General features: G+C 38.2%; 1 protein-coding gene across 12 annotated transcripts in view; it reads right to left on the minus strand.

Annotated features, from left to right (window-relative positions):
• SYNE1 (spectrin repeat containing nuclear envelope protein 1) overlaps positions 1-22077 on the minus strand; it is a 501907-nt gene that overhangs the window by 209727 nt on the left and 270103 nt on the right. For all 12 annotated transcript variants that reach the window (XM_073337684.2, XM_073337695.2, XM_073337685.2 and 9 more), the window contains 11 exons: positions 20394-20558; positions 16223-16540; positions 15637-15792; positions 14343-14513; positions 12862-13188; positions 10467-10619; positions 8988-9155; positions 7689-7865; positions 5519-5665; positions 3076-3201; positions 1412-1588 (listed from right to left, as the gene is read on the minus strand). In XM_073337684.2, coding sequence (XP_073193785.2) covers positions 1412-1588; positions 3076-3201; positions 5519-5665; positions 7689-7865; positions 8988-9155; positions 10467-10619; positions 12862-13188; positions 14343-14513; positions 15637-15792; positions 16223-16540; positions 20394-20558 — 2085 coding nt within the window. The remainder of the gene's footprint in view (positions 1-1411; positions 1589-3075; positions 3202-5518; positions 5666-7688; positions 7866-8987; positions 9156-10466; positions 10620-12861; positions 13189-14342; positions 14514-15636; positions 15793-16222; positions 16541-20393; positions 20559-22077) is intronic.

A 22077-nucleotide genomic window follows, 5' to 3' on the forward strand; every position in this document is an offset into this window, starting at 1 on the left:
AAGCAGTGTGGACTGATGCATGTTCATTTTCATCATCTAAGTCAGATGCCACCAGCAGAAGGTTGATTTTCTTTTTTGATGGTTCCGGTTCTGTAGTTTCCGCATTGGAGTCTTTTCTCTTAAGACTTCTGAAAACATGTTCCATACCTCGTCCCTCTCAGATTTTGGAAGGCACTTCAGATTCTTAAATCATGGGTCAAGTGCTTTAGCTATCTTTAGAAATCTCACATTGGTATCCTCTTTGCGTTTTGTCATATCTACAGTGAAAGTGTTCTTAAATCGAACATGTGCTGGGTCATCATCTGAGACTGCTATAACACGAAATATATGGCAGAATGCAGATAAAAGAGAGCAGGAGACATTCAATTTTTTCCCAAGGAGTTCAGTCACAAATGTAATTAATGCATTATTTTTTTAATGAGGGTCATTGGCATGGAAGCATGTCATCTAGAATGATGGCCAAAGAATAAAGGCACAAAGGAATGTTTAGCGCATCTGGCATGTAAATACCTTGTAATGCCGGCTACAACAGTGCCATGCAAACACCTGTTCTCACTTTCTGGCAACATTGTAAACAAGAAGCAGGCAGTATTATCTCCCGTAAATGTAAACAAACTTGTTTGTCTTAGTGATTGGCTGAACAAGAAGTAGGACTGAATGGACTTGTAGGCTCTAAAGTTTTACATTAATTTTTGTTACGAAACTGCACTAAAAAAAAATCTGCATTTGTATGTTGCACTTCCACAATAGAGATTGCACTACAGTATTTGTATGATGTGAACTGAAAACTAGTATTATTTTATCATTTTTACAGTGCAAATATTTGTAATAAAAATAAAGTGAACACTGTACACTTTGTATTCCATGTTGTGAATTGAAAAAATATTTGAAAATGTAAAGAAAATCCAAAATTTAATAAATTAATTGTTATTAATCACAGTTTTAATTGCTGTTAAACAATAGAATACCAATTGAAATTTATCGCAATTAATTTGAGTTAATCTCGTGAGTTAACTGCAATTAATCAACAGCCCTAGTCAAATTTTATCTGATAATAGTTTAGACTGCTTTAGAAATAGTTACGTTATTTAGTTTTTTCATAGTATGTTACAGATTTTAACTTCAGACTAAATGCAATAGGCAATTAGTTTCCTGAAAACAAAGGGAACCTAGCACAGTAAAGATTTGACTGTCTACTCTAAAACTGTAGGGGAAGTATTAAAATATTTCCCTTTTTGCTTTAGCTCTCTGTAGCACCAACGTAAGCAAAAACAGTCCCCTCTCATCCTTCCTTGCATGGCTGTTACAGAATCAATGCACCCACGCAGGGGATCTAGCAAGTTCTATAATAAAATGAACTGTTGGATACATTTCCTCCTTTCTTCACTTTCAGAACACAATGACTCCTTACCTTAACCTGCAAAACCATGTTCTGGGCAATGTTTAGTTCCAGTTCTGCCCACCTCCTCTTCATATTCTGTAGTTGGTGGTCTGCATCCTGGAAATATATCCAAAGCTCAGCCTTCATATGTTTTATCTCTTCCCAACCCTGAGCCAGGTACTGTGAGTGCATTATCTGCTGCTCGATCTAAAAAGAAAAGAATAGCAATGGGAATGTTTTAATGTAAGTATTCATGCGCTGCGCGAAATGTACAGTAGAACTGCGCAAAGGACAGATTTGAGGAGTAGATTCTGGAGGGGACTAAGTGGAGCTTGCAGAAGGCATTACTGTCCAAAAAAAGCCTTAACCTTGGAAAGTCATAAAACAAGACTGTGTCAGAGGAAAGCCACAAGAAATTATTAGGAAAGCTAATTCACAATTGACTCATAATAAATTTCATTGTAAGAGACTTAAAAAAGAATCTAACAATTCTTTAGAGATAATTCAGGGTTCAACGATTTCTTTAAAAGCTCAGATCAACTATACAATTCAAGTCTCTTTACTCTCTTGCTTGCACGTTATGAATCATGCCAGATGGTGACATATATACATAAACATATACCCTCTCACCATGAAAACTTAATTCAATTTGTGTGTTTCATTCCAATTTGCCTAACACAGTTATTTTCCTTATGTGTCATTTAGGAGAATTCCCAGAATTCAGCAAGGAGAATGCTTACCAAATCTGAGTCCATCAGTCACATTAAACCCATATTAACAGAGTGTCACTTGCTTCAAATGCAACAGCAAGATGCCTTTAAGACTTAGGTTCTCAAAAGGCTTAAAATGTCTCGGTGCTATCCTACTTATGTTTTTTTTCTCCTGCTGGTTATTTAACAAGCCATTCCTATTGCTAAAACTGGAAGCACCTTTTATCTGTTCTGTATATATCTGCAGACTGTAGTTTATGGGTTGCTTGGATTTGGATTTTAACTTGCTTCTTTAATATGGAATTTGATTCCTGTATGCATTAGATTGTTACACTCAATGGAGTGAATTTTAAATGTTATCAGAATGTGTTTTTTCCTGATAAAGCGTATACTGCAGTGAGATGTTTTCATGGAAGAATGTAAATGATGTTTGTTCATGGATAACTTAGGTGAATATATTTTAAGTTTAAAACTCTGATATAATATCTTTCTACACATGCACATGTAAAAGCACATTTTATTTAAAAATTAAAAGTACCATTGTAGAAAATTTTATGGTATACCAATTTTAGTGATAAACAAGAAAATCAGCCTTGTGTTTCATAAATTTACGTTTTCTTAAACACTAAGCACTAGAAAATAGCTAAAGTCATGTTTGTGCAACTGAAAACAGTAATACATTGGCCCAGGTTCTGCTTTTTCACACAGCCATAATATACACTATATACTGCTGCCTTGAAGCACTGTTCCTGAAAATCCCCACTCCAGCAACCTCACTCTAAGATGCTTGTTGCATAGCAGGATGACAACATGAAAGTATAATTTAAAAAAAAGTAAAATTTCCTCAGTGAGAAAGTTAAGATGTAAGTACAGAAGATGTTTCTTTAAACCATTACCTAATATGAACCTTGTGTAAGAGGATAGATCAAGACAATTAAAACTCTAAGGAGGATTAGAGGTTGGCTGCTGTGGTTTCTCTCGTACCGTTTGCTTTGTTTGTTGAATGTCTGTTGCTGTATTCTTCACTCTGGTATCTGACAAATCGCACATAGAGCACAACAGATCCAAGTATGTGCTTGCCTGTTCCTGCAGAGCTCGGAAATGTTTAACCTGAAGGAAGACAATCCTCATATATATTCTGGAACTCATCACATTTCATTAAAACTTTCATTTGTCATAATTTTCAGATGGATGGAAAATGTAAGAGACCAGCTTCAGAGAAGGCTATTTTGTCTTAACCACAATTATCTGGACTATTTACCAATCAGCTTATGGGAAATACATTGCTCACAATGCTAAAGAATGACAACTATATCTTGTTTATTTTTTAGATCAAAGCTCTGAGGGACATGTTGTCCCCTATATAGATTATTCCCTTACAAAGAACTGTTTAAACATGCAGAGTTTCATCTAGATCATTTCCTCAGTGGAAAAGGAAACAGGATTTACATCACTGTTGAGCTGAGAGGGGTGGCTGTCTAGACCTATGAATTCTCCAAAATCTGAATAGATTCTGGGGGGATTCAAGGTGATCTATGCAGAGGGCTGGTTTCTCCATATACGCTTCAGAGCCCTCCCAATCCTGCTTTGCCTCCATGGTAGCACAACTCTGACAGGTTAGAGACTCTCCCTCCAGCTACTGTCCATGCTCCTTGAAGGAGGCTCCCCATCGCATAGGAAAGGGTTACATTAATGTTGACAAGCACAGCACTAACTTACCTACTCAAATAATGAGTGGCTGGTAAGGAAACTGTATCCTATGGAAAAAAAACCGTCTCCCATAACTGGCCCCACCATGGAGTGAAAACCAGTCCCTGAAGAACTCTTTCAAAGAGGCTCAAGGGAAGGGAAAAACAATGCTACAGGGGTGGTACTTTCTCCTTCCCTATCCTGCCCAGCCATAATCTGTGGCATGAGTCCCCTCCACTACTATATGTAGGTGATGTGACCCTAAATTTCTGAATGTGCAGCTTCAAATCAGTTCAGTTTTAATCCAGGGCTCAAAATTTATGCAAAATAGTTAAGTATTAAAAAATAATCAAGTAAAAATGAAACAACAACAATTACAAATTACTTTCTAAGGTATCAGATTCTTACGACAACACCTTAACTTCATGCTTCCTTTCTGTATGGGGAAAAAAACCCAGAAGAGGTCAAAATCCACAAAAAGGGACACAGGACATGGAAAATTCCTTAAGGTAATTTTTGTATGACAGAGTGATTCTGCATCCGTGCATCTGAAATCAGATCTCAGATAAGGACATTGTCAGAGATACTTCATTTCAAGTTGACAGAGCACAGCACTGAAACTTACCTACTAAAGTCATGTCTGGCTGGTAAGGAAACTGTATCCTACAGAAAAGCCATCTCCCATAACTGGCCCCACCATAGAGAATGGTTGGATGACTATGGAGGCCACCCCGCCACAACACCAGTGTGATGGCTGCAAAGCATGTAGCTGTCTGGAGATGCAGAAATTTATACATGAGCTCTCCAGTTTCTGCGCTCCACTATCTACCTGTCTTGTCATTTATATCATCATCATCATCACCACTGCTACCAAGGTCTCCTAGTCCTGATGGTTGAGACAGTCAGTATTCCTATCCAAAAGCCAACATTATTTTCAGTGGTTCTAGGATCTGAGAGAACTCCCCTGTTCAGCTGTGGATAGAGGAATTGATCAGCTTTGAACTTTAGCCTTCTGCGCTTCAAAATAAAATAAAAAAATTCTGGAAGCATCTGGGGACAGATCTTCTGTACCAACTTCCAAGTGCTGATATGCCCTGAAAAGGAGTGTCTGCCACCCGTCACTGTTTGGTTTCCATTGGAGTGTGTGGAAGGGATGCATTTTTTCAAGTCCCATACTTTAGTGCGAGGTTCTGGGGAGCCTACATATCTCCTTGCTTCCTTTCCCTGGCAGAACTCCACAAGAAAGCTGTCAGCCAGGGATAACCCAATAACCTCAGGCTGAAACCTTTTAAAAATTTTCCCATGACACCACTATGCGCCAATGATACCACTGTAATGGGGCTGTACAAGAACATATATAGACAGATGGGTGGCTAGGCAGACAGGGAAACTCAGTGTTAAGCTCTACAATGAAATCTCTGAGCATGTTTATTGAGTTGCTCAACTTTATGTTCAAATATCTTATTTTCACTTATGATGCTGGGCTAGCAAAAGTTACACAGTCCTAGGATGGAGTAGGTGCATGGTGCCTAAAACTGCATTATGCTGCCCCTAGTGCATGAACATTTAACCCTTGGAAATGGGAGTAGTCAGTGAGGCTCTGAAGTTTCCATGAGTGAAGAGCCACAGAGGCAGTTTTCTGCTAATATTAAGCACTTACCTGGATTCACACCAAAAAGGATAATTGAGTGTATAAACCCAGTTTGCTCAAAATGTTGCTCATGTGCACAACTTTTACCTGCTTAACTGCATCCGCCAGGCTGAAAGGTGGCCACATGCTTGGTTTTAACTCTGGCTGAACTGTAGAGAGCCAAGCCTGACACTGTTGTAGAGTATCCTGATGGTTAACATGTTTCTGGAGTTCATGTTCCAAACTCTGGCACACCTAGAATAAAAAGAACAGTAAGGTCATTGACACTTCTGACACTGATATAAAAAAAAGGAAGAGAATATAAAATGCAGGTCTCTGAAACTCCAACCAAGCTGTATTTTTCAGATATTAGGTAAAATTTTCAAGAGAGACTAAGGGCTTGTCTACACGGTGCTTGCACCATGGTGCGCTAACTGGCCCATGGTGGAACTTGCTGGCAAGCACTAGAAGTTTCCCTAGTGCACATTAAATTCTCTAATCTTATTCAAACTTCAGATGCTTTAAAAAACACGAAATCAGTCTAGTATAACATCCAGAATATCCTGTTTTTGTACTTCAGCTACATCACATTCTAGAAATATAATGTAATATACCTTAATTGAATAGGATGAGGCAATTTCACACACTTTTCAGGGAGTTTAGATTAATAACTCTGAATGGCGATGACTGTTGCTTATTTGGCATGTTCATATTTATTTTTCTTAATGGGAAAGCATATGCTACTGTCAATTTCTTTAATGATTAGCTTAATTAGGTGTTGAAAATTTAAGCTCTGGACTTTTAATAGAGAAATTTTCAAATAAAGGCTTGGTTATGCCTTGTAGATACAAGTCCATCTATGTGGGGAGGGGGCAGTGCAGAGGTTTGGGGGGCATTATGCTTTCTGGAGCAACCCACCATACCATAGTTAGTTAAATCTACGTAGGGAGTGCATTGCACACTCCCTTTTATGATTGGTCAGATCTGCTGGCACGTACAGAGGCAGAACCCTGGTTCTACTGCCAGTGGGGACTAGCAGCCCTAACACTGTGGAGTCTTGTGAGAGCAAACCCTGCAGTGGTGTCTCGCCCCGTGAAGTCAGGGGTGCAAGAGGGAGGAAAGCATCTGATGCTCTCACCGTGTCTTGGACACTTGAGGAGGAAACAGACACTGTGTAGCCCAGAGATTTTAGGAGGGAAAAAAAACAGAGATGGAATGAAGTGATTATTAGGTTGTTTTTGTATCTTTATTCATTACTTTTCATTTTATGTCTTTTCTGCGCGCGCGTAGATAGCGCACACACGCACACACACACACAGCCCCTACCTACCTTTTTAAAGAAAATGGCCCTTTCTGCTAACTGGATCAACAGGATGGCCGAGCTAAGACTCTTCTATTGTGCCAGGGAAGATAGAATTTCCTAGCACATCATCAGTTGCTAGTGACGGATGTTCCTAAACTGCTGGCACTAAGTATGAAGTTCACCCCAATGAAGAGGACTCCACACAAGGTTGTCTTAATAGGGGTGAATTTCACTCTAAAAAGAATTGAAACAGACTTCACTACTGCCCCAATCCTGTGAAGAATTACCAACATATTTCACTTTACCCACTGTGAACAATTCCATTGAGTTCACTGGGACAACTCATACTGTGTAAAGTGAAGCGAGTGGGCAAGTGTTTGCAGAATCTGGGTCTATATGACTCAATCTAAACCTAAGCTTGCTTAAAACAAATAAACTTCAATAGAACTTCGACCTCAGCTGATTTTTAACATCTTTTATTATATATTGCATGGAGCTATACACGTGGATTTTATTTATTTATTTAGCCAAACTTAACCTTTATGCTTTAATAATAAAATATAGTCAAACTCTTTTTCTAAAATTTGATGAAAAAAAGTAGTCCCTTGCTGGATGGAGACCATGTTTCTCTGATTTTATATTAATAATACATTTGCATACCCCTGTAAATAGGGATTTTAAATCAATCTGGGCTTATGTGGAGAACAAATTATGACAAAAAATGGCCACTTTAATCAATTTATCTGTAGCATAAGGAATGGTGGCACAGTTACATTAGTAACATGTAGAGTCAGCTTTTAAACAATTTAATGAAACATCAAATTATTTCAGAAATTCTAATACATTTTTCCCATCCTGCACAGAATTATTACAATACTGTACATAACCAGCATGTTACTTATAGTTATATCTGATATACATTGAAAAAAAAGCTCTTTACAGCTCTTTATATACGTTGAAAAAAAAAAGACTTACTCTCTGAGCTGTGCTACATATGGCTGAATAACTGTCTTTTGTCCCCTGCAGATGGGTTTGTGTGTTTTGCTTAAATTTTGCTTGAAGATGTTCTGCACATCGATTGATCAAATAGTCACCTTTATTTTTAAGGCTGTTCAAATGGTCTTCAAATCCTGCAATCTCTTCCATCATTGCCTAAAAAAAAAAAGTTAAAAAAACCCATAAAGAAATACTTCGATAGTAAAACCACTTCTGAGTGATGACTTCTCAAAGCAACTCATATGCTTAAATATTTTTCTTAAATGTATTTGTGATTAGATTTCATGAGAAAACGGTTATGTTCCAGCTATTAGACTGTACAATCTGTCTTAAAGCCTTTGTCACCCAAGAGATCCTAGTCTGTCACTTAATCAACAGAATACAGCAAATTCACATACATAGGTATCCTCTAGACATATTACAAACATCTTAAATGAACCAACATGATGTGCTTTGTCCTAAATTGAGTAACTTTCATTTTTCCTTGTCAACAGTCCCTCTCTGTTGCTGCTTATCACCCCTTTTTCATGTCAAATCTAATATTAGAGTCAGATTTTGATGTTGACAGTAATTGATCCAAAAGTGGTCCCATTAAGAACAATGCATGAAATCCTAGCCCCATTGATGTAAATAGGAATTATGCCATTGACTTCAAGGGAACCAGGATTTCACACAATGAAACTACTTAAGGAGTAACATACTAACCAAAATAAGTTAGGACATCATTATCTGGTCCATAGTTTGAAGGCATTTTGAGGCAAGGATTTTGACTGTTTAACTTCAGTGTGTACTAACCACGGCAATGGGTTGCTAGCAATAATTATGCCTTCCATGAGAGTATTTGAGGGTATTTTACAACCTAATAACAAGAGAGAATAATACAAACTCTTCTAAAAACTAGGAGGTTTTTGTCCTCCCAAGAGTCAGGAATCAATAGTGTCCCAGGGCAGGAGGGCCCAGCTCTGCCTCTTGAGGTCTATTTCTTCTCAGCATGAAATAGAGAAAATCAAATACAAAATTAAGACATATATACATAAATTTCACATTATGTCACTGCTGCTCACTGAAGGTGACATGAATCAGAAACACACTGATCTGGATGTAGACAGTGAGTGCATCAAGTTATTCTTGTTAACCCAGTCAATGTTACAGATATTCAAGTAAGTACAGAAAAGGGTGATAAAAAAGTTACAGCTCCAGAACTGAGATGGGGAATTGCTGGAGTAATATTTTTTATTTTTACTGAGTAAATGACATGTGTTCAAACACAAGACCTACCTTGTGGTTGGCTAGTTGCTGAGTTATTATTTCTACGCTGCTGCTCTCCATAAGGTCAGGAGTGACCAGCCTGCTGGACATCTGTAACAACCACTTTTCCACTTCTTGTAAGTCACTGTTATAATCTTCATGCTCTTTTACTTTCACCTCCAAGCTTTCAACATGTGCCTGTGGGACCATATAAACCAAAATACAATTTTAGAAACACTTACAAGAGAAAGGATGTCAAAAGTTGCTCTGAAACCTGAAAAGTTACTAAGAGACTGATCCTGCAAACTATTTAATCATAGGAGTAGTGCTTATAGGTCTAGACCACAATGAACACATCAGAAGAACTTCTTGCATCAGTATGGGTTGGGCACAATTTTAAAAAAAGTACAAAAATATTAATGATAAAGAAAATTGAGGGTTTTTTTTAAAAGGGCGACTATCAACTTGAAAAGTAGTTAATCCTTGTCACTTACAGTAATCACACACGTTACTTGTAATTACAGTAGAAAAAACAACAGACAAGAATGTTACTTTTAAAATGATAGTGTCCTTTTAAAATATATTTTACTGTGGATTTTTTTCTGTTTAAATTCATGTATATATGCTAGAGTTGAAATCACCCAGGTTGCCAAAAAACAAATCTAACACAATAAAAATCATTCAGAGAAGCATCATTTTGTTCCTGTAAATTATAACTCAAACAAAACAAAACGACATCCACAAATTTGGTTCTCTCTTTGTCCGCCAGGGGAAGGTGGAATAGCAATTAAAGGGACACTATACAGTTTTACTGTAGCTTAGTACTGTTGGAGGCATCACCTGTAAAGAGCTTTAGGAATAACACATTATATAGATATATCAGCATTACATTTTCAAAATATTATATACTCATTAACTAATTAATTAAAATTACTTAAGGAAATTTTCCTTTGTGATCTCAGCCATGCCTAGCTTGTGAGATCTGGCAGGAACACAGTACAAGGTGATGTGATTCAAGGACATTTTTACTTTTGAAGTGTCATTTACTCAGGAAACTATTTTTATGCAATGAGATGATTTGACACACATCTGTGCCTTGTGCTTGTCTGAGAACTCCTTTGCTAAGTCTCTAAGGTCATAGGCTCGTTCCTGATAGAGTTGGCCCACTCTTCAAGTTCAGAGTGGTCACTGATATCTTTTAACCACTCTCCTTTAAGCAGTAAGTTTCAAGAGGAGACCTCTCCCCTAGTACCTCAATACTCATTTGAGCTTTCCTTGTGATATTTACTTAAGTAATAATTTACCTCACTGCAGAGAGCTCACACGAGACCCAGTGCACCTTGTAAACCCCACATAAAGGGGGCTTTTGCCAGCCCTCTGCATTGGGATGAAATGTCACCCACAGGAAAAAACCTCAACCCTTTAAACTGGAAAAAAACAAAAACATTTCTCATATTGTGCGTTAGTGACATGAAAGGATCCCACAGGTCCCTTGCTGATTTCTTTTACCTTTGCCACATTGCAGAGTTCCTGGTAATTGGCCTGAAGTTTCTGAATGTTGTCCCCTAAAGTAACGTCATGCACAAGTTCAAGAAGGGCTTCTCCTTTTTCAGTCACTGATTTTATCGAAGGCTCGTGGGACAGCACCGTCTGTTGTACTGACTACAAGTGCAAGCATTATAGTGAAAAAATATACTGTAAACAGAATATGGTAAGATCGCTTCCCTTAAATTCCAGGCTCAGAAAGTCCCCTCTAATCATGGAGCTCCCCCTTCTCCTACAGTAGAGGGCGCAGTCACCTCTGCGGCAGTATCCTTCCCCCCCCCGCCAGGGCTGTATTATTTTTTCCTTGGAGCCCCCTCAGGAATTCTAGGGGCAGTTACAATGAGAGAGTGAGCATGTGTGTGTGTGGGTGGGAGGTGGAGGCGGCAAGTGCACCTGTGGGCGAACATTTTTCACAAAACTATCACTCTTTATCTGAACTCTTAGTCCTTATTCTCAAAGAAAAACTGCACAACACTTTCAAAAGATGAGCCTGGGAGCTTAACTTTGTAACTTTGCTAGACGCTAAAAATCATGGACTGAACAGACATTGGATTTATGGCTTATTACAACAATCTGTAACCCATTAACAACCCCCTACATCAACTGCCTTTTTTTCCGCTCTCCCTTCCTTCCCTCCTTATGACTGAAGGGATATTAACAAGCCACTTCACCTTGAATGGTCCCTTGAAATATGTGTTAACTACTGTGATAAACAATCTGATCCACTACTTTGTGGACTGGTCAATAGTAGAAAATTAGATAGTAAAACCAATCTCGGTCAAGGATGTGAAAAATCTACACCCTAGAGTGGCAATGTTAAACCTACCTAAGTCCCCATTTATACAGCGTTAGGTAGATGGAAGAATTTTTCTATTAACCTAGCTACTGCCTCTCAGGGAGGTGGATTACTGACAGGAGAATCCCTCTCTCTGTTCCACTGTGCCATTTTAAGTGTAGACATACCCTGAGTATGTTTCCCAGGCCTGAAGAAGGACTCAAAAGCTTGTGTCTCTCACCAACAGACATTGGTCTAATAAAAGATATTTCCTCACCCACCCTGTCTCTTTAGAACTATTTTAATTCTTAATATTTTTATAATGCTTTTAAAATTAAAAGCATTGGAGCCTACAATCTCCCATGTCAACTAAACTGGAACTTTCAGTTTCAGGTTTAGTTTACAAAATAAAATAATATAATATAAAATAAAATAACATCTCAGAAGAGTTCTCAATTGTGCATCTTTTGTCTCAGACCGACACAGGCTGGAATTTTTCAGACCATTTAATAGATCAACAGGTATTTTAAATTAGCCAAATGTGTGGCATGGCCAAATTCTGCTTTCAGCAACATCAGCATAAATCCAGAGTAACCCCACTGACATTAGTGTATTGCGGAACAAAATTTGGCTCAATTCATTATATCATTACACCTATAAAACTAGTAGACTGATGAGAAGGAGTTTGCATGCCTTCAATATTCAGGGTTAAAATCAGAGGCAATACAAACAACTGCATGCAGTACATTATCTACATTAGCATGTATCACTAGGTGAAAACTTGTGCACTTCAGAAATACAAAGGAAAGGTGCAACAGAAAGTGTGTAATTTAGATCCCGAGTAGGGGAAGCTAAATGAGGAAATGTGTAACTTACACACATTACTCTTGTAATTTACACACAGAGGTGGCAGTGTGTAGTCGGAAAAGCACTAATTAGAGGTGTATCTTGATTTCCTTTTCACCCTCCTATTAGTTGCTTTCCCTGCTACATCCTTGCCCTTCCATTCCCCACGATGTTTTAAACTGTAACAACTTCTATGAGTTACCACCATATAATTTACACCATCATTTATGTCACCTCTGAATTTGGCCCTCAGTTTTCAGGTTAAGTCTCATTATCTTTGTGGTAAATAGTACCATATAGCACTATAACCTATTTTCCATTCTATAGAAAACTTAAATATAGCAAGAAAAAAAGAGGAGCATAAGGAGGCAATGTCAGCTGTGACAGAAAAGTTCCAGAAGACTGCAGGTCAAATTCTATTGTCACTTAAACTAGTTTAAATCCAGAATAACTATTGATATCAGTGGAGTTACTCCATACTTATTCCATGTAAATGAGAACAAAAATTGGACCCAGGTGGGTAACCTTCAAACATGGAGAACTTATTATGGCACCCAAATTCCACATTTGGATGCTTACACTGGCTCTTTGGCACAGATACTATGCATTTATGATTTGAGCATCCAGATAAGGGATCTCATGGAATCTATTAAGGCCCCCACAGCTGAAAACTTGGACCTCAAGGACTTCTAGCTCAAAACTTCATTCATACAATGGAGTCACAGCATCAATTCTTACCTTGTATTTGGATAACTGGGCCTTCTTCTCATATAATTCAGTTTTCGGCTCCACTTGAGTGTGCAATATGGCTTGGTACTCTGTAAGCCACTGAGTCTGTGCCTTGTACCTGTCTGAGAATTCCTTTGACAACTGGAGGCACTTCTCTAAGGCCATATGCTCCTTCCTGACAGAGCTGGCCAGCTCTTCAAGCTGCTCCATGTAATCACCAATCTCTTTCCTTAACTGGTCAGCTTTATTTCCCTCCATGTATTTAATAGCCCGATCACCTTTCTCACGGGCAGATTTCAGCAAATTGTGGCCAACATCCATGTCACGCAAAAGAAGCTGTAAAGGAAAATATGGAGATTAACAGAGAAAGCAGACTGAGTCTTTTTCCCTTTCATTTTCCTTTGTTTTAATTTTTATGTCAAAGAGATGCTAGTAGCAATGTCTTTTTCAAACTATCGAGGCCAAAGAGATTGAGCGAACTTCTCACTGCTAGGGATGCTGCTTGCAGTACCATGATGAGATGCATTAGCAGGGAAAAGCTTGCACTTGTGCTGTTCATGCTGTAATTCAACACAATATTGCCAACTGAGGATCCGGACTTCTCTCTCCAAGACTATCAGCTCATCACTTTTCATAATCAAGAAATTCACTTTAAAAGAGATAACTAAACAGTTCAAATTCACTGTACTGTTTTATTGCAATACAATGAATGCTGACAGTAGACATAGTGTGAATACTACATGGTTTATCACTTTGGTCAATATTTCAAAAGCTGGCTTAAGTGGAACAGATACAAGAAAATATAATTCTTTCATTCTCCACTGCTTATTAAGTATGGCTAACGGGAAAAACAAAACAGTGTGCATCTCAGAAAGGAATTAAAGCTTTCATTAAAGATACAATGTTTTAAAACCACGTAATAGAAATCAGCCAGAGGTGGTGAAATCTCAGGAGTTGAACTAGGAAATTTTATTTACGGAGTTTGTCAAATACAAAGTGCACAAGATAAGGTGGAATAGTTGAAAGCGGTTCTTTGGCATAGTAGGTTTAAATATTGCAAGGAGACTGAGGAATTCATTCACAGCTCTGAGGTAAAGTGTGAGTTTTACCACTGGGTTAGTTCAGTGGGAGGAAAGGAAAAGTTTTGTTCCCCACAATACATTTCTATAATAAAATTTATACCACATGATTATTTGGGTGTCTTTTATTTTAAACTAAATCAAAATATAAACACCCTCTATTAGAAGAATGGGATTAAGATGAATTTCACTATGAAGAGTTACCAAACTATTAATCCAATGTCATCAAACTCCACACACTAGGAGAACATCAAATTTTACACCCAATGTTTGCTATGCTGCTAACTACTCTGGACTGTTGGAATCAGAATTATGAGTAACTGGAGGTATACTATTAAATGTGGACTAGTGTATGTGACTTAACTCATGAAGAAAAATGATTAACAAATCCCAAGTTCAAGTGTACTGTACCTCTAGTTTCTGCATTTTCTTCTCCATTGCTGTTTTATCCACTACATCAGTCTTGGTTACCACATTTTTTAAGTTCTGGCTAGTGGCTCCATACCAATCTGTGTAAGTGCAGAAAGCTAATTCTGACTCCTCCATACTTCGAATCTCTTCTTCCAGGAACTTTATTTGTTCCTTCAAACAAATGTTGGAAACAGAAAGTGAAATGCTTATCATTGTCCATTTCTTGACAAGAGAACGTTTAATAAAAGCAACAAAATACTATTTTATGAAAGAATCATCAATTTACGAAGTTCAGTGACTTGTAATTCATTCCTTTTATATCCACCAGATAATTGTTCTCATGGGGATTTTCTGTATTCTCTTTTCAACATGTGTGTATAGCAATCACTAATGTTAAAATGGAGTAATATTTTAGCACTAAAGGGGGAGGGTACAGGTGATAAATTTCTATTTTGTATTTTTAAGTGAATTTAGGCCTGGTTTACACTAGGAAATTATGTAGGTGAAACATGCACACCCCTGAACAACACAGTTAAACTGACCTAACTCCCAGCGTAGACAGTTCTAGGTTGCTGGGATAATTCTTCCATTGACAAAGCTATCGTCTCTTGGGGACCTGAGGTAACTATCCGGACAAGAGGAACTCTCCTGTGGGCATAGGTAACATCTTCACTGAAGCACTGAAGTGGTGCAGCTGTGCCGCTGCAGTGTTTTAAGTGTAGATGTACGCTTAGTGATTGTAAGAGGTGTCAGATTGAAAGTACCATAATCTGAAGTGATCTGCAAGATGGACCTTGCCAGTTCACATTTCCCCACAACGCCCTACCAATGCACCTCCATGACAACCTGAAGGCACTTCTCTAAAATTCATTCAATGTCCATGCACACTGAACCCTCAAGTTGTCTGTTGGGACTGCCAAGAGAGGTATCAGTCCGTATCTCCTGTGAGAATATTTTTTGTGATGTAGATAACTTACACAAACTGTCTATAGGAAAACAGAATCAGACTACCAACACATTTCACACAGATTGTTTAACACCCATGACATGGTGACAATTTATGATTACTGCAGAAGTTGGCTGAAAGGTCTACTTCCTATTAACAATGCCCAGATCCATCTAGCCCACTGAAATCTAGAGAGGGGAGGGTTCTTGTATGTGCACATTATATGATTTGAGGATTCTATATCAATGAATAATTTGTGGTAACCATGGCCAATAAATAATACCTACCTGTGTCTCCCCCTTTGCTGACATTGCATAATATTATAATGAATGAATTACCATTACTTACCAGTACATGAAGGATCAGAGCTTGGTACCGAGAGGTAAGCTGGGTAGCTTGATTTCCCATTCTACTGGTGGTATGACTTTCCTCCAGGATTTGCTGAGCTAATGCCCCAACTTCTTCAACATCATCTTTGTAGATTGTTATTTCTTCATGCCACTTCTGAGACAAAGAAGACAGACATTATCAAGTTGTATGTGATTACAACCATGTATCTTAACACTGGAAATGTAGTTGTTTACTCTGGTCAGTACAGCAGAGACAGTCAACAGTGTGATGGGAGAGTGTGCTGGATTCAATTCTGGTTCCCTCATCAAGAAAAGAGTTGAACAGATTCCAGTTCCAGGACCAAACTCTTCTTTCAGTTGTGCCAATGCACTCTACAGGCCAATTAAATTCCAGATCCCACACTGAGATTACAGCTCTGGCAAAATCATCTCTTCACCTGTAAGCGGAGCAAGTTTGATCTAGACTCCCTGAGAGACAATGGCAATGTCGTATTTACAGGCATTTTTCATAGTAGAACTACACTGTAATGTATACACCATGTGTGATATATACAGCGTTGCTCAAATAGATGGACAGTCATTACCTTCATTTGCTGTAGCTGCATCTCCTTTGTTGCTCTCTCAGACTGCCGCCCGGTCCTGATATTAACTTTCTCCTCCAGGGTCTTAAGCCAGTCATCTACCTTCTGAAACTTTTTCTCCATTAACCTCAGTCTATTCAGAGTGGTGTTTAGCTGGGTCCTGGCCTCAGAAAGCCTGTACTGGTAAACTTGCCAATCCTGTCGCATGGACTCCAGTGCTCTGTCTTCTATCTGGGGTATGCCCCAAGATATCACCTCCTCCCTGCCATGGAGCACTGCATTTAGTAATGCCTGTCCCTCTGCACAATTGACCTGTAGTTCCTGCAAGTGTACAATTACAGGGATAACATCTTCACATGTTTTACACTAACAGTGGTTAGCATGTTTTGCAGAGTAGATAAAACCCTAGCTCCAAACTCCCTTTGACTTCAATGGAGCCATGACATGACCCAGTGTATTTAAAGTTGAGTACCTTATACCACTCCAGTGGTAGTCTGGTTGTGAACATCTTAACTAATCCAGCCTGGCAGAGATTTTATTTGACACAATCACTAGTGTTGCTCAATGAATTAAGGGATACATTTATGGCCAAAATGTGCTATATGTTCCTCCCTTAGCTGCTGAGCTGATCATAACTTCCAAAACATGTCATCTTTGTTGGCATGGGCACTTGGGATCCCTGAGCCCATTCAGCACATCCTTGAACTCAAGGCTTTTGGGCTGGCAGCCAGGATACTACTACCTTGCCAATGTGGTAACTTTTAAAACCAAATCTGTTTCATTAGATTCCTGGACCTGTTTTCCATTGCTCTTAGCCAGATGCTTATTTTTGCCCTATGTAGGTAAAAACAGCCACAAAGGGTACCACGTTTTAAAGAAAGTTGATTGAAAAAAAGGCATACAAAATCAGGAAACAGCTGGTTTGGAGATTTATGGCCCAGATTTTTTAGTAATAAATATACCAGTATTTTCCCTGTAAATATTTCATATACAATTACAAACTAATTCCCGGCATCCTTTATAGTTAAGAATTATAACGTGCTGGTTTTTACTCTGTTAGACTGTTGCCAGGTCCTGATATTAACTTTCTCCTCCAGGGTATTAAGCCAGTCTGGTTTTATTTTGAGACTGTGTAATTCAGGTTCGTCATAAATCCATTTTGATACCAAAATGGGCTAGCCAAATTACAGAATATGATGGTCCCCAGTTTTCTGATGAAGATATTTGAAACAGAAGACACTTGGGTTTCTGCTGTTAATTCCGGAACAGAATGAAAATGGCTTTAATAAAAAAGCCAAGAAGGGACCATCTGTTCAAACACTGCACAAGAGAAGAACACAGCAACCTGAAACATATACTTCTTTTCACATTTATTTCTATGGAACAAATATCCCATCCTTAATTTTAAGAAACTTTCCTTCCATGTAAATATTTTTAAAAGTATAATTTTGTAGACAGCATATCCACACTGACTTTAATCCCTTTAAAAAATCATGTGTAAGATAGTGGGTATTTCACATTTGCAGCCCTAAATTACAAATTGTCCCACCAACTTTATAAATATGTTATATTTGATTAATACTGTATAGCCCTTTTGTGTTATTGCTAGGTCAAGAACAGGACTAAAAAAAAAAACAACTCTCTCACTCAGTTGCTAAGTCGTGAAAGACTTAAGACTCAATGAACAAAATACTCTCTAATGTGATAGTATGGATTTATTTCAGCTGATTTAGAGAAAAAGTGGTATCATGTTTCATCTTCAGATCCCTTTAGTTCTGGCTTTTAGAACCTGACAGTACTTTACTGTAATACTGTTAACTATATTGTAGACTGAGAGTTGTACAAAGTTTTCCCTTTAAAGACTTAAATTCAGGCCAGATTTACTGCAGTCTGCAAAACTGGGAAAGTTTGGTGTGACTATGGACTTATGGGCTGATATATGGGGTCAACTGGAAGTCACAAAACTCAATCCCTAAAAGTCAAAAGACTTCAACCGGGAGTTGAAAGGCAGCAGGACTGAGCCCACTAGTTGGGTAGCAAATACCTTAGACAAAAGAGTCCTTGTGCAAAATGTAAATCAATTAACAAAACCAAAGCCCAAAGTATATTATATCTAGAGATCGAGAAAACTGACCCGTTTCAGTTTGCAGTGGTTTGTGTGAACCACTTGGCCAGTTTTGGTTCATGAGGGCATTGATTCTTTGAGTTCTGAGTTCAAACTACCCCTGAAACTCTAAGAATGACTCAGCTGAAAATGTTAGATTTTACCTGATATTTTTGCTCTACTTCCACTGTATATTTAAATAAAAGAATAGTACCAATAACAACAATAATATAGTCTGAGCCATAAAAAGGAACTGTAAGAAACTGAAGAAAGTCTTTGATGAACCACAGTATGTTGAGGAAGAATCAACATGGGTTTGGTAAAGGAAAATCATGCCTCACCACTCTAATAAAATTATTTGAGGATGTCAATAAGCATGTGGACAAGAAGGATCCCCAGTGTACTTGGACCTTCAGAAAGCCTTTGACAAGGTCCCACACCAAAGCCTCTTCAGCAAACTAAGCAGTCATGGGATAAGAGGGAAGGTTCCCTCATGCATCAGTAACTGGTTACAACATAAGAAACAAAGAGTAGGAATAAATGGTCAGTTTTCACAATGGAGAGAAGTAAGTAGTAGGGTCTCTCAAAGATCTAGGACCTGTGCTGTTCAACTTATTCATAAATGCTATGGAAAAGGGGATGAACAGTGAGGTAGCTCAATTTGCAGACCATACAAAATTACTAAAGACAGTTAAGTCCACAGCTGATTGCAAAGAGTTACAAAGGGATCTCTCAAAACTGGGTCACAAGGCAACAAAATGGCAGATGAAAATCATCATTGAGAAGTGCAAATGTATATTGGAAACAATAATCCATACAATACATACAAAATGATGGGGTCTAAACTAGATGTTACCACTCAAGAAAAAGATCTTGGAGCTGTCAAATAGCTCTTTGAAAACAGCTGCTTAATGTGCAGCAGCGGTCAAAAAAGCTAACAATGTTAGGAACTATTAGGAAAGGGATAGATAATAAAACAGAAAATATTGTAATGAGGCTATATAAATCTATGGTGTGCCCACATCTTGAATACTGCATGCAGTTCTGGTTTCCCCATCTCAAAATAGATATATTAGAATTAGAAAAGATGCAGAATAGGACAATGGAAATGATGAGGGGAAATTAAAAAGACTGGGACTTCAGCTTAGAAAAAGAAACAACTAAGGGGGAGGGATATAATAGAGGTCTATAAAATCATGAATGGTATGGAGAAACTGAAGAGTAAAGTGTTATTTACACCTTCCTGTAACACAAGAACTAAGGGTCACCCAGTGAAATTGACAGGCATCAGGTTTAAAACAAACAAAAGGAAGTACTTCTTCATACAACACACAGTCAACCTGTGGAACTCATTGCCATGGGATGCTGTGAAAGCCAAAAGTCTAACTGGGTTCAAAAAAGAATTAAATAAGTTAATGTAGGATAGGTTCACAAATGGCTATTAGCCAAGATGGTCAAGGACGTGACCCCATGCTTTGGGCATCTCTAAACTGCCAACTGCCAGAAGCTGGGACTGGACAGCAGAGGATGGATCACGTGATAATTGCTCTGTTCTGTTCCTTCCTTCTGAAGCACCTGGTATTTGGCCACTGTCAGAAGACAGGATACTGGGCGAGATGGACCATTGGTCTGACCCAGTATGGCTGTTCTTACATTCTTGAGATGAACTAATAGGCTGGAGTTGAATTGCTTGTCCCTTTGAAGTGAATGGGATTTTTGCCATTGATTTCATTGGAGTCAGGATTTCACTCTCATTTTGCGCCAATACAATGGGTAACATAGACTTTTCATTTGCATCCAGAAATCAAGTTGTTAGATATAAAGTAAATGTCATTATTTGTGCCTGCAAATGGGAGGACCTGTTGAAGTGCACTTGAAAATCAAGCCGTGTAAGTCTTTTGCATGTCTAGAACATGTTTTAAAAAACAACAGCAAAATAATTGCATTACTGTGCTTTAATTTTTTCCCCAAGATAAACAAGGAATACAACCTCTCTGTCATGCAATTATTGTTATTGTATTTTACAAATGGAATTCATTTAGATCGGGTGCCGTGCCACACATACTATACCTGTAGGTCCTGGAGTGTTGACTCATGTGTCTGAGCATCGCCTTCAAGATATGATAAACACTCAAGTTTTTCCTGTTCCTTTTCCAGCCATACTTCAAAGGCCTTCAGTTTTCTTTGGTACTCATGATGTAAGTGAAGCAGTTTCTCAGATTTGGTTACAGCCTCCTGTTTGTTAAAAATACTTCATTTGAGCCACAACCAGTTAAGAGATTATAGAAACATAGAACTGGAAGGAACCTTGAGAGGTCATCTAGCCCAGTCCCCTACACTCAAGGCAGGACTAAGTATTGTAAACTATAAATCCTAGAAATGAAATACAAAGTTTGGATCTAGAGCTGAACTTTCTCAAAGTTCAGGGGGTCTAGATTCAGGGGGATGGTTTGTGTAATTACAGAAAGAGAGGGGGCATCTATGAAGATAAAGATGTAGATTCAGATGGGAACTTTGGCTCAATTTGAAGCTATTTGGATCTGGTCTTTTGGTTTGAGAACATTTATAGTTAAAGCATTGATTAATACTAACAATGGACCTGCTTTTTTATTTCATTTACTTTGTTTTTAAACTAGCACAACTCCAGTGACTTAATTGGAATTATTCCTGATTGCCACATGTGTGAGCTCAGAATCTGGCCCATTTTCTTTTCAGGAATTCAGACCCTTGTCAACTACATACAATAATAGTTCCACCTCTTATTTACAGTATATAATAGCATTCCTTATGGAGAATCTCACAGTGTTTTGCTATATCTAAAGATAACTTTGCTGATTACTAAGAACTAGACAGTGAACCCTATATTTAAACTGATAAACAATCATTTTCATGAGTAGTCCCTCTGATTTCACAATCTGGCCCTAAAACACTGCCATATCTGGGGCACAACACCATAGCCATCATATGTCAGCAACATTACAGAATGGTGTTTTCAGAAGCAATACTAAAAGATTATCTACAACTGAAACTGCAGGGGGATTTCTGTAATTACCAACAGAGAAGTTTGTTCAGGACACTAGGGTTAAGTCCCATGCTTAATATATCTGCCATGAGATCTTTGCTGACTACAAGAGGGTTAGGCTTCATTTTTACATCTCATGTAAAAGATAGCACCTCCACCACAATGACCCAAGCATTATGCAGGACTGATAGAGAATCCCTATTATTGCACCTAGATTTCCCATTCACATTTTGTCCAGGCCCTCACTGATTATTATTTTATCAGATGCCACAAAATCACAGCCCAATGTGGCACGACTGCAGATGAGTTTCTGCCAGTACATATAATTTTCAAAAGTTCATGATTTTTTAAGATACTGTATTAAAACTGCTTCAGCCTTCATCACTCTCTGACATCAAACTTTCCAAAAGCACTTACCATTGAGTGTAGCACTTACTTTGATGGATCATATGACACGGAAGTCAATGGAACTCAGCCTCGTACTAAGCACTATATTTAGTAGTGACTGTAAAAGTAGGCCCTTGGTGAATTACTTAACATCAGTACAAATACAAAGTGTTTACATTTGTCATATGACATGCATTCATGGTCAAACAAAAATCCTTCTTTGTATTTGCACTGATGTTTTTAAGCTTTCGGGTGGGTGAAATCCTAGCCATACTAAAGTCAATGAGAGTTTTGCTTTTGAATTCAAGATAGCCAGAGATATTAAATCTGCCCCCCAAATTATAC

Source organism: Lepidochelys kempii, chromosome 3 (genome assembly GCF_965140285.1).
Source record: "Lepidochelys kempii isolate rLepKem1 chromosome 3, rLepKem1.hap1, whole genome shotgun sequence".
NCBI classification, from domain to species: Eukaryota; Metazoa; Chordata; order Testudines; family Cheloniidae; genus Lepidochelys; species Lepidochelys kempii.